Genomic DNA, 13,018 nt, shown 5'->3' on the forward strand with positions numbered 1-13,018 from the left:
ATGTTTTCACTGTTTTCACTCTGTGGCTATTATGAATATGCTGCTGTGAGCATCTGTGTACAGGTTTCTGTGGGCCTATTTTCAGTTCTCTGGTGTACATGCTAGAGCAGAATTGCTGGGTCAGATGGAAGCTCTTACGTTTAACTTTCTGATGACCAGCCAGTCTGATTTCCAGAGAGGCTGCTGCACTACTTACCTTCCCACCGGCAGTGCGTGGGGTTGGTTTCTCCGCGTCCTTGCCAGCGTGAGTTACCCGCCTGCTGATCCCGCCATCACAGTGGACTGCGGTGGCATGCCGTTGTGGTTTTGATTCATGTTTCCCTAATGACTGATGAAGTTGAGTGTCTGCTCATGTGCTCACTGGCCTCTTATTATATCTTTTTTGGAGAAATGTCTACTCAACTATTTTGCCCATTTTTAAATTATTTGTCTTTTTATTGCTGGATTGAAGTAGTTCTCCTAGACCTTATGATTAGCAACTATTTTCTCCCATCCCGTGGGTTTTCTTTCATTTTCTTGATAGTTTCCTTTGAAGCACAAAGTTTTGAGTTCCAACAGCCTCCTTTGCCCCACCCTGTGTATAGCTTTATAGGCAGCTCTTCCATTGTGAGTTCCCTTTTGTATTCGGTGTGAGGAGCCGGTCCAACTCCCTTCTTTCGCACGTGGTTCTGCAGTTGTCCCAATCCCATTTGCTGAAGAGACTGTTCCTTCCCCTCGGCCGGCCTGGGCGCCCTTGCTGACCATCAGATGGGAGCTCATTTCTGGACTCTCACTTCCGCTCCATTGACCTCTGTGTCCTAGGCCAGTACCACACAGCCGGACCCCCGTGGTTTTACAGTACGTTTTGAAATTGGAAGTGTCAATCCTCCAAATTAGCCCTCCTTTTGTAAGGCTGTGCTGGCTCTTCTGGGTCCTTTGCAGGAAGTTATTTTCTTAGCCATAGTCCTCCGACAGGAGCCGCGAGTGGCAGAAACAGATCGAAGGCCTTTGGAGCCACGTATGCTCAGACAGTCAGAAATAAAGGGAGCGGGGGGGGGGGGGGGGGGGGCGGCGCCGGGAATGAGACAGTGCCTGCTGGTTTCCCTGTCATTCTGAGGTCAGTTTTCATAGGTATATCGGATGCAGCTGCGGGATCCTAAGTATACACTCCTGGTCCCCCGCCCTCCCTGCCGCCTCGCTCGCTCCCTCCCTCCCTCCCTCCTTCCTTCCATCCCGAAGGTGTTCCTTTCACCTGGCACTATGTACTAGGGACACAGAAATGAACAGGACCTGAAAGGAAACTGCCCCCGTGGAACTTGTACTCTAGTGGGAAGGCCGGTCACAGGGCGATTGAGATCATGCTAAATTGTGTCAGGGAGCTTAGAGGGGGAGGGTGGTTATCACGATTAAGAATATCAGAGACGTGCTCGTGGAGGGGATGACCTACAAGATTGAGAGGCAGTGAGCCCGTCCAGGGCCAGGTGAGTGGGGCGGGGGAAAGGGTCTAGCCAAAGGGCACTGTGTGCCAAGGCCCAGCCCGGAAGAAGCCAGTGGGCTCAGGGACCTGAGGAGATCGTGGTGGCCGGAGCGAGGGCGAGGCCACGAGGACTCTGGGTTTTATTCTCAGCACATTTGATGCCCAGAACCCTTCCAATCAGGGAGGGGCATTGGGAAATAGTTAAAAATAACATTTGAAAGAGTTTTTACTGGTGGTCTCCCAATGTGCTGTTGATTTTAACAAGCAGAAAACATACCGTATTTTCCAGCGTATAAGACGACTGGGTGTATAGAAGATTTTCCTGGGTTAAAAAGTCGTCTTATACGCCGGAAAATATGGTAACTAAATAATGCTACATTCCCAATTTTGGTTTAAAAAATAACGTATGGAGATGAACTGCAGCGCCAGCAGAATGAGGCGTAGCTGGGGGTCAGCAGACTGTCCCTGGCGGGCAGCGGCTGTCATCCCTCTGTACTTTTCAGTCCCGGTCAAGTTTTCCAGAAATGCCAGGTGTCAATTTTCTAATCAGAAAGGAAGGTAAGTGTTACTGCTAAGTTCACGCTCCTGGCTGCACTGCTGGGTGGAGCAGACAGGGCTGGGCAGGAGCGTGTTTGGCCCAAGGCCAGGCTCCCGCGTTGGGTCCGGGGCGCCCTCGCTGACCAAACCCGCCTCTTCCCAGTTCGAGGGCTGCTCGAAGGCCTACTCGCGCCTGGAGAACCTGAAGACGCACCTGCGGTCCCACACCGGGGAGAAGCCGTACGTGTGCGAGCACGAGGGCTGCAACAAGGCCTTCTCCAACGCCTCGGACCGCGCCAAGCACCAGAACCGCACCCACTCCAACGAGGTACCGCCAGCTGCACTGGGCCCCACGGGCACGCGTGCAAATGCATCGCCCCGTGGCCTCTAGACGCCTGGAGGCCAGGTGCCCTCTCCCCACTGAGCTCGGTCAGCTCCGCACACAGGGCCACGCAGCTGGTGAGGACAGGTCTACCCGTTAGTGCTGCCAGTCCCGCCTGACCTGTAGGGGACACAGGGCAGCCTTTGTCTCTCCCGAGAGCCCGAGCCCTGGCGGGGCTGAGAGCCCGGGGAGGGACGTGGGCGGGAGCCCATGGCGTCCGCTCTACCCCCCTCCCAGGCCCTGACCTGCCAGTCAAATGCTGTCACTCAGGGAGACTCCGGAAAGAACATTTCTAAAAGCTTAGATACATTTTTTAAAAATATATTTTTATTGATTTTAGAGAGGAAGGGAGAAGGAAAGAGAAAGAAACATCAATGATGAGAGAGAATCATTGATTGGTTGCCTCCTGCACAACCCCTACTGGGGATGGAGCCCACAACCCGGGCATGTGCCCTGACCGGGAATTGAACACGAGATCCTTCAGTCCACGGGCCGACGCTCTATCCACTGAGCCAAACTAGCTAGTGCTTAGATACATATTGAACCCCAAAGGGACTTGCTCCAATGCTTGTAAGAAGTTAGAGGTCTCGCCCTAACCGGTTTGGCTCAGTGGATAGAGTGTGGGCCTGCAGACTAAAGGGTCCCAGGTTCGATTCCCGTCAAGGGCACATCCCCAGTAGGGAGTGTGCAGGAGGCAGCTGATCGATGTTTCTCTCATTGATGTTTCTAACTCTCTATCCCTCTCCCTTCCTCTCTGTAAAAAATCAATAAAATATATTTTTTTTTTTTAAAAAGAAGTTAGAGGTCTTCCCAGAGGTATCTGAACCCCTCAGTCTCTACAGATGAGCTGGCCTGAAAGAGGGGTGTGTGCCTGTGTGTGACTGTGTGCCTGTGTATATGTGTGTGTTAATATGGGTATGTATGTGGGTGTGGTTGTACATGTGTATGCATTACATGTGGTGGGTGTGAATTTGTAAGCATGTATACATATGTATGTGTGCTTTATATGTATGTGTGCATGTAGATGTGTTTGTAAGCATGTGTACTCATGCATGTGTATATGTGTGTGCCGTATGTATTGGGGGTGTGCCTGCATGTAGACATGTGTGTATGCATGTAAATGTGCATGTATGTATGCGGGTGTAGAGTGTGCATGTACATGAGCTCAGAACTGAGGTTCAGAAACCCTGGGTTTTCCTCCCATTCCTGGGCCAGTTCCTCTGCCTCTCTGAGCCCGACTCCCTCAGAGAGCCTGGGTTCTGGCCCTGCCTCCCGGGCACAGGAAGGTGTCCCCCTCCCTGCTGATGTCAGAAGCCCCGCGCCCTGGCCGGGGCGGCGGGAGGGTCACGCCAGGCTCTGTCCCTCCCTCCAGTCTCTGATCTCTGCCCCCAGCTGGTGGCGGGCTCCCTCGGCCACATGCTCACCTGCCGGAAACGGTGCACACAGGCGGCGGGGCAGGCCCCTCCCATCCAGATGGCCTGGCTGCACACAGGCGGCACGCCTCCCGCGGGGGCAGCCAGGCTCTGCCAAAGGAAGCGGCATGGCTTCCGAGGGGAGTGCCCCATTCCGAGTGCCTTCTGGCCCGTCCGGAACGCCTCCCGCTTCTCTCCCAGAAACCCTACATCTGCAAGATCCCAGGCTGCACCAAGCGCTACACGGACCCCAGCTCTCTCCGGAAGCACGTGAAAACCGTGCACGGCCCCGACGCTCACGTGACCAAGAAGCAGCGCAACGACGTGCACCTCCGCGCCCTGTTGCTCAAGGAGAACGGGGACCCTGAGGCCGGCACTGAGCCTGGCGGCCAGCGCTCCGAGGAGAGCGCCGAGGCCAGCAGCACCAGCCAGTCCACGGAGGACTGCCTGCACGTCAAAGCCATCAAGACCGAGAGCTCCGGGGTAAGCAGAGCTGGGCAGTGGAGGCCCCGTCCCCAGGAAGCCACGCCCAGCAGGCCAGGCCCATTCCAGAGCACCGCCTGGGGTCCAGAGCCCCCCCCCCGCAGCTGTGGGCCCTCCCAGGCCCCCTCTCTAAGCACCCCACGTTGTGCCTCCTTTCTCCAGCTCGACTGTCCTCCCTTCACCACCGTGGGCCTCACAGAAGCTCTGTGGCAGGTCCCGTGGTGCTGGGCAGGCTGTGGGCGACGGGAACGCCTGCCCCCACGTGGCCAGTCTGCGAGGGGCGGAGTGGCTCCCGGTGTGTGCCTTCTAACCAGCACCAGAGCCGCCTCGGGCTCCCTGCCCTCTGTCCTGTCTGCTTCCTCACCCCTCTGGCCTCCACTCCTTTTGTTCTAACCACCTGTTCTTTGTCTCCACCTCTCTTCCCCGACTGTACCTCCCCCAAGGATAGACGGTACTGAGGTGAGCCGAGAAGCCGGAGCGGGTGGGGCGGGCCGGCATGAGTGAGGGTGGGCTGGGGGCCTGTCCAGGGGAAGGTGGGTTTGGATAGGTCGACGGCAGGTAGGACCATTGGAACAGGCAAGGCTGCAGCAAGAGTCAAGCTGCCAGGCCCGGGAGCAAGCAGAGGGGACCTCTCCCGCGTGAGGGACAGGCAGAGGAGAGGTGTGGGCTAGGGCTGCAGAGGACAGAAGGACTGACCTACAGAGGTGTTGAGTGAGGTGAGGAACGTGGGTGGTGCCTGGACAGGATGGAGCTTTGCAGCTTCCCAAAGAAAAGCCTGGAATTTGGGAGCAATCAGCCTAGAAATGAGCCCAGAGGAGCTCCTCCCGCATCAGCCTCCCTGGGGCTCAGATCCGGGTCCGTGGGTTCTGCATCGTCATGTGCCATGAGCTCCCAGCCCCTCTGCCCCGACCCAGAGCCAGGGCTGGTGTGATGGCACTTTGACAGGTCCCTCCCCGCCTGCCCTTTCCCTGCCTAACATGCGCCCCGGGCCTGCTGAGACGGCGTCAGCAGCTCTCATTGTCCCTTGCCTCAGCGTGCACATCGGGGTTGTTGCGAATGCTCAAGTACCTTTCATGTCAGCTTCATGCGGCTGCGGCAGCTTCTGTGGGCACAGCTTCCAGGTGTCCACCGGTCGACAACTCGCCAGCTCCGAGTGGGTGGGGCGGGCTGGCATGAGTGAGGGTGGGCTGAGCCCGGGGATGGTGGGGGGCGGGGGGGCGACAGTTACTGGGGTCCTCTCCACGCCGATGAGTCCCTTCCACCCACCGACTCGTCCTGAAGGCAGTTCAGGTCCATCCTGTAGTTGGGGAGGCCAAGACTGAGAGGAGAGATTATTCGAATGGTCCTCTTTCTTCCCGCCCCTGGGTGTGCAAGGGTGCATTGTGGGTGCAGTCATGGGCGCGGGGCCAGGCGGTTCTCACACCTCTGAGTCTGACCTCACCGCGTCCTCTGCAGCTGTGTCAGGCCAGCCCTGGGGCCCAGTCATCCTGCAGCAGTGAGCCCTCTCCCTTGGGCAGTGCCCCCAACAATGACAGCGGTGTGGACATGCCGGGGACAGGGCCTGGAAGCTTGGGAGACCTGACAGCGCTGGATGACACGCCCCCGGGGCCCGACACCTCAGCCCTGGCCGCCCCTTCCGCTGGCGGCCTGCAGCTGCGCCAACACATGACCGCCATGCACCGGTTAGAGCAGCTCAAGAAGGAGAAGCTCAAGTCACTTAAAGATTCCTGCTCGTGGGCCGGGCCAGCTCCACACCCCCGGAACCCCAAGCTGCCTCCCCTCCCGGGAAGTGGTGAGTGGAGGTCCTGGTGTGGGGGCTCGGGGGGGAGGGGGATAGAGCCTGGGGTAGCACCCACCAGGTTCATGCCCATCAAGCGCTATGTGTCCTCTCACTGGCACAATAGGATGGATCTTACCAGCCCGTTGCACAGACTAGGAAACTGAGGCTCAGAGAGATGAAAGGGCCTCGCGTAAACCAATGGCAGAGCTGAGACAGCCCAGGCTTGAGTGGCTGCAAAGCCCGGGCTCTTTCAACTACACCATGCTGCACCCTACAACCCCTAAAAACAGACACACCCTGCTCACATCATCCTTGTCCTCATGATTCATTCGGCCACTTATCAGGCCCCTGCTGTGGGCACCGTGGCAGAGGCCCTGGGCAGGAGTGGTACAGTCTCCCTCCCTGTGGTTAGAAGGAGCACTCAGTTGAAGGCCATGCCATCAGATGCACAGTCACCCGCAGAATGGCCAAACAGCACGGAGGAAGAGCTGTGTCGGGGAAAGAGAAAGCCTGTCCACTAGGGAAGGGCAGGGAGGACTTCCTGTAGGAGGCAGCCCTGTGTTCAGCCTCAGGAGGTGTTGCCAAGCTTTGAGATGGAAGGCAATTTCACCAGGCACTTCTTGGGTGCTGACCCTGTGCCAGGCAGTGCTCCAGCCACGGGGCACTTACCCTCCAGGCTCCCTCGGGGGCTGACGGCCAGTGTGGACCCAGGACTGGGCTAGGGAGAGGTGAACACGGGGATGCACCACCAGCTCTTCCCTAAGGGAGGACTTGTTGACTCGGCTGTTGAGGGAACTGCTAGCAGATGGCTTCACCTCTCCGCTTCCTACAGAGATCGCCTGGGTCGCTGACAGCTGACTCACCAAGGTCACCCTTCCCAGGGTGCCTCCATCCAGGGACTTACATTGCCAGGGTGTAAGGGCTGTTTGAGGCCCGGAGCTCCCCGGGAGGTCCGCCAAGGCCATCGGGCCTGTCACCGCTCACTTCTCCCTGCCCACCTGGCTGCCCTTCCTCCCTCCCGTGGGCATGGGTCTCGGCCCTCCCTACAGGCAGCCTGCTCAGTGAGCCCTGTCCCAGGAGCCTGACTGGCAGCCCGCCCCTCCCCCCCGAGGTGAGGGCCAGGCCTCCTGGGATCTTCTCCATAGCTCAGTCCACGGCGAGGTCACCGTCCACAGCTGGGAATGCAGAGCACCAGCTGGATGGAACTCAGGGCCGGCCAGGCACTGGGAGAGCCACGCAGCATCCAGCCTTGACCCTGCCCGCCCTCCAGCGAGGGCCACGTTCGCCCACATGCTGCCCCTACCGCTTCCATCAGAAATCACGGGCTTAGTGCCCGCTGGGCACCAGCCGTGTCCTAGGGCTCCGGGCTGCAGCCTCGGCCTGGTCCCGGCGGGCAGGGCACCGCTCCCCCCGCCCGTGCTGACCTCTTTCCTTCCCCACAGGCTCCATCCTGGAAAACTTCAGCTGCGGTGGGGGCGGCAGGCCGCTGGGGCTGCTGCCCAACCCGCGGCTGTCCGAGCTGTCCGCCGGGGAGGTGACAGTGCTGAGCCACCTGCAGGAGCGCCGCGACAGCTCCGCCAGCACCGTCAGCTCGGCCTACACGGTGAGCCGCCGCTCCTCCGGCATTTCCCCCTACTTCTCCAGCCGCCGCTCCAGCGAGGCCTCGCCGCTGGGCGCTGGCCGCCCACCCCAGGCCAGCTCGGCAGACTCCTACGATCCCATCTCCACGGACGCATCCCGGCGCTCCAGCGAGGCCAGCCAGGGCAGCGGGGCGGGCACCGGGCCGCTCAGCCTGACGCCGGCGCAGCAGTACAGCCTGCGAGCCAAGTACGCGGCGGCCACCGGCGGGCCGCCCCCCACACCGCTGCCAGGCCTGGAGCACGGGAGCCTGCGGGCCCGGCTGGCTCTGCTGGACGCATCAGAGCGCGTGTTCGGGCCCCGGCGAGGCAGTGGCGGGCTGGCCTATGGCCACGCAGGGCCTGCACCCGCCTTCCCCCACGAGGCATGTGGCAGCGGGGCGAGGCGGGCCAGTGACCCAGTGAGGCGGCCAGATGCCCTCGCTCCGCCTCGGGTGCAGCGCTTCCTCAGCGCCCACAATGTGAACCCGGGCCCGCTGCAGCCCTGCACTGCCGAGAGGCGCGGCCTCCACCTGCAGGGTCCCGCTGGTGCTGAGGGCAGCCTCGCCCATGGCACCTACTCCCCCCGACCGCCCAGCATCAGCGAGAACGTGGTGATGGAAGCCATGGTGGTGGGGACAGACGGGGCAGGGCCTGAGGGCCCCCTCCTGCTGCCCGAGGATGACCTGGTGCTGCCCGATGACGTGGTTCAGTACATCAAGGCACATGCGGGCACCCTGGGTGACAGCACCCCGCAGGCATATCCCCCCGAGAGCTCCTGCTTCTCTGAACACCCCAAACTGCCCAGCCCAGGGCTGCACGGCCAGCGCAGGATGGTGGCTGCGGACTCCAACGTGGGCCCCTCCGCCCCTGGGCTGGGAGGCTGCCAGCTGGGCTACGGCGCCCCCTCCGGCCCGAGCAAAAGCAGCATGCCTGTGCAGTGGAATGAGGTGAGCTCTGGCACCATGGACGCCCTGAGCAGCCAGGGGAAGCCTCCACCCATTCTGCAGGGCAACCTGGCGGTGGCACAGCAGAAGCCGGCCTTCTGCCAGTACCCGGGCTACGGCGCACAGGGCCTGCCGCCGAGCCCTCGAGGTCTGGGCAGCGCGCAGCCACTCCTTCAGGCCTGCAGTGGCGCCCCCTCCGGGCCCAGGGTAAATCATATGCAGCAGCTTCGGCAGGCAGGGACCGGGGGCCAGTGTCCCAGCATGACCACCACAGCGGGCCCCCACGCCAGCTACGACCAAGGCCACCCCCAGCTGAGCTCCAGCACCATGGGCGCGGCCCTGAATCCATTCCACACATCCTGCAGCAACCTGGCAGCCAAGCCCGGTCACCCGGGGCTCCCCCAGCAAATGGAAGTTGTTCCCGACCCCTCCATGATGGGTAGTAGACGCAGGGATCTTGGGGCCCCCAATGCCACCCTGGCCGGGATGGCACCACTTCATGCAGCCCAGAGCTACCCACAGCAGAGCCATCACCTGGCAGCCCCCGTGAGCCAGGAGGGCTACCACCAAGGCCCCAGCCTTCTGCCTTCCCACCAGCCCGGCTTCCTGGAGCTGCAGCAGGCCGCAGGGGGGCTGGCTGGGCCCGGCTTCGGCCTAGTGCAACCCCGGCCACCGCCTGAGCCCAGCCCTGCTGGCCGCCACCGGGGGGTACGTGCTGGGCAGCAGCTGGCCTACGCCCGGGCCGCCGGCCATGCCGTGGCTGCTGTGTCAGCCAACCAGGAGATGGCAGAGTCTGTGCCCAAGGGAGCGATGGGCACTATGGCATCCTTACCTCCTCAGCTGCCCCCGCAGGACACGGGTGGAGCCCAGGACCACAACATGCTCTACTATTATGGCCAAATCCACATGTATGAACAGAATGGAGGCCTGGAGAACCACGTAGGCTGCCAGGTCATGAGGCCCCAACCGCCGCAGCCACAGGCCTGCCCGGAGGGTCTCCAGCCTCAGCCCTTGTCCTCGCCAGGGGTCAACCAGGTGTCCAGCACTGTGGACTCCCAGCTGCTGGAGGCCTCCCAGATCGATTTCGACGCCATCATGGATGACGGCGATCACTCGAGCTTGCTCTCGGGCGCCCTGAGCCCCAGCCTCCTCCACAGCCTCTCCCAGAGCTCCTCCCGCCTCACCACCCCCCGGAGCTCCCTGACTCTGCCCTCCGTCCCCATGGGCATCAGCAACATGGCCGTCGGGGACATGAGCTCCATGCTCACCAGCCTGGCCGAGGAAAGCAAGTTCCTCAACATGATGACCTAAGGCCCCGGCCCCTGCTGCTGAGCGGACCCCGAGGAACCGTCGTTTCCAGAGTGGGGTGTCATCCATTTTGTCTTCTTCCAAAAAAGTATTACTAGGCCTGCGGCGGGGGGAGCGGGGGCAGTGGCTGGTCAGACCACAGCGCTTTAAGGCAAGTTTACGTGCATCCTGTCAGGTCTTCTCTGGGGTTATTTTTGGAACGCTGAAAAACCTCAGTAGGAAGGCTCGTTTACACAGCGCTCCCGCCTTTGGTGTTGACAGTAGAGGACCACTCTGCTCGGCTCCCTCGCCCCTGTCAGGGGTCCCCGGCCCGGGCTTTCCAAGTACACGGGGACAAGGCAGAGGCACCACGTTTGGGTTGGAATCAGAAGCCATACTGGATGCTGTAACCCAGGAAGATGAGCTATTCCGATCCTGCAAGAAGGAGTTGCTGGCCCCCGGAACCCTTCCCCAAGCTGGTCGTGAGGCCTCTGACGTCCCTGGTCGCGGAGGAGAGAGTTCGCCCAGGCCACGCGGAGCACATCCTGATTTCAGGGGAGGTAGCGCCGGCACCTCCGCCCGGCAGAGCCAGGTGTCACCTGGCAGACGGCCACGTGTACGGAATGAGTGAAGGACGGGAGTATTGCCAGAAAAGGGAAAGAACACACCGTGACGCTCGGGGTGCTCAGAAGCGGCGGGCCCTCCAGGCCGTGTTTACAGGGTTCACGCGTGTAAAACGTGGCCCTCCCTGAAAAGAACACGCACTTCTAAATACCTCGGGGCTGCTGGAGCTGCTGCGGGCCAGGGATGACCGGGGGCCCACGCGTGGATGGACCTTTAGGAAGTGAGAGTGCACGGGCCCAGCCTCGGGCGCCTGGGGTAGGAGGAGTCGCATGTTTACCCAGCCCTGTTTCCCCCGGGCACTGCCCGCCCACCCTCCCCCAGGCCCTGTGGCAGCCTCTCCAGCTGCCCCCGGCCATGCTGCCCACTCTCCAGCAGCCCGGGGTCCCTGCCGAGTCCCGGCACCTCTGGACCCTCCCTCTGCCCTCATTCGCTCCAGAGGACGATGATGTGCATGGCGTCTGGTGGGGCGGGAGGGGAAGGAGCTGATTCCTGGGGCTCAGGGACGTCACTGGACGCCCCTGTTCCGCTGGGATTAGGAACTGGCGTCAGAAGACATGCTGAGCGTACTGTGGGATGAGTGGTGCATCCTCCCCAGCACACCCCCCCCCACCTTCCCCGTGGTGAATTCGTGGCATCCTTGCCAAAACCAATGGCACCACTAGGAGCCTGAGACTGACTGTGACCCTGGCTTCAGGCAGGAGAGGGCCAACACCTTACCTGGGCCCTCTGCGGCCCAGAACACCCAGGGCTTCGTTAGGCTCCAGGGAAAGGCCACGTCCAAGTCCCAGCCCGGGAGGGCCCGGGGCCCGGGCTCTGGTGGTCATCATTCCCTGAGCGGGCTGTCACAGCTTCCCACCGTATAGTCTGTACAGACGACATCGTCCCTGACAATGCTGTAGGCGAGGCACCCAGCCCAGTTTATATCTCCACAACATTTTTAGCTTTTTCTACCTGCTATGAATTGAGATGACATGCTCAACTTGTAAATAAGTCTTTTTGTACATTAAAAAAGTAATTTTTTCATAATTTATTTTGTCTATCTGCTTCCTCCTTGACACAGTTAATGAGGCCCTGGGCAGTAAATTTGGTGCATTTGAACAGAAATTAGGCTGTATTTTTTCTCAACAGTGTCAGAATGGACCGGTTCACATTTGCCCAGAAATATTTAATGCGGACGCATTTGCTGGCTGTGTGTGTGCTGCCTCCGGGGTGGGGGTGGGGTTACATGTTACAGTCAGTATCGGCTGCTCTTCCAGGGGCTGCGCTGAATATCTGCACTGACTTTCGGAGAGCCATTCCTCCAGCCCCAGGAGTGGCCGCAGCACTCCTCCCCGGAGCCCCCTCTCTGAGGGCAGCCCCAGCACTCCTCCCCGGAGCCCCCTCTCTGAGGGCAGCCCCAGCACTCCTCCCCGGAGCCCCCTCTCTGAGGGCGGCCCCAGCACCCCTCACCCACAGCCTCCTCTCTGAGGGCGGCCCCAGCACCCCTCACCCACAGCCCCCTCTCTGAGGGCAGCCCCAGCACCCCTCCCCGGAGCCTCCTCTCTGAGGGCAGCCCCAGCACTCCTCCCCGGAGCCCCCTCTCTGAGGGCACCCCAGCACTCCTCCCCGGAGCCTCCTCTCTGAGGGCAGCCCCAGCACTCCTCCCCGGAGCCCCCTCTCTGAGGGCGGCCCCAGCACCCCTCACCCACAGCCTCCTCTCTGAGGGCGGCCCCAGCACCCCTCACCCACAGCCTCCTCTCTGAGGGCAGCCCCAGCACTCCTCCCCACAGCCTCCTCTCTGAGGGCGGCCCCAGCACCCCTCCCCGGAGCCTCCTCTCTGAGGGCAGCCCCAGCACTCCTCCCCGGAGCCCCCTCTCTGAGGGCACCCCAGCACTCCTCCCCGGAGCCTCCTCTCTGAGGGCAGCCCCAGCACTCCTCCCCGGAGCCCCCTCTCTGAGGGCGGCCCCAGCACCCCTCACCCACAGCCTCCTCTCTGAGGGCGGCCCCAGCACCCCTCACCCACAGCCCCCTCTCTGAGGGCAGCCCCAGCACTCCTCCCCACAGCCTCCTCTCTGAGGGCGGCCCCAGCACCCCTCACCCACAGCCCCCTCTCTGAGGGCGGCCCCAGCACCCCTCCCCGGAGCCCCCTCTCTGAGGGCAGCCCCAGCACTCCTCCCCGGAGCCTCCTCTCTGAGGGCGGCCCCAGCACCCCTCACCCACAGCCCCCTCTCTGAGGGCAGCCCCAGCACCCCTCCCCGGAGCCCCCTCTCTGAGGGCGGCCCCAGCACTCCTCCCTGGAGCCCCCTCTCTGAGGGCAGCCCCAGCACTCCTCCCCGGAGCCCCCTCTCTGAGGGCGGCCCCAGCACCCCTCACCCACAGCCCCCTCTCTGAGGGCAGCCCCAGCACCCCTCCCCGGAGCCTCCTCTCTGAGGGCGGCCCCAGCACTCCTCCCTGGAGCCCCCTCTCTGAGGGCAGCCCCAGCACTCCTCCCCGGAGCCCCCTCTCTGAGGGCGGC

At 61.9% G+C, this 13,018-nt stretch overlaps 1 protein-coding gene across 1 annotated transcript in view; it reads left to right on the forward strand.

Annotated features, from left to right (window-relative positions):
* Window positions 1-11,473, forward strand: part of GLI2 (GLI family zinc finger 2) — a 131,855-nt gene extending 120,382 nt beyond the window's left edge. Inside the window, exons 10-13 of the mRNA XM_079783288.1 lie at window positions 2,157-2,321; window positions 3,989-4,270; window positions 5,726-6,062; window positions 7,493-11,473. Coding sequence (XP_079639414.1) covers window positions 2,157-2,321; window positions 3,989-4,270; window positions 5,726-6,062; window positions 7,493-9,924 — 3,216 coding nt within the window. The 3' untranslated portion in view covers window positions 9,925-11,473. The remainder of the gene's footprint in view (window positions 1-2,156; window positions 2,322-3,988; window positions 4,271-5,725; window positions 6,063-7,492) is intronic.
* The last annotated feature ends 1,545 nt before the right edge of the window (window positions 11,474-13,018 follow it).

Source organism: Cnephaeus nilssonii (assembly GCF_951640355.1).
Source record: "Cnephaeus nilssonii genome assembly, chromosome: 10".
Lineage (NCBI taxonomy): Eukaryota > Metazoa > Chordata > Mammalia > Chiroptera > Vespertilionidae > Cnephaeus > Cnephaeus nilssonii.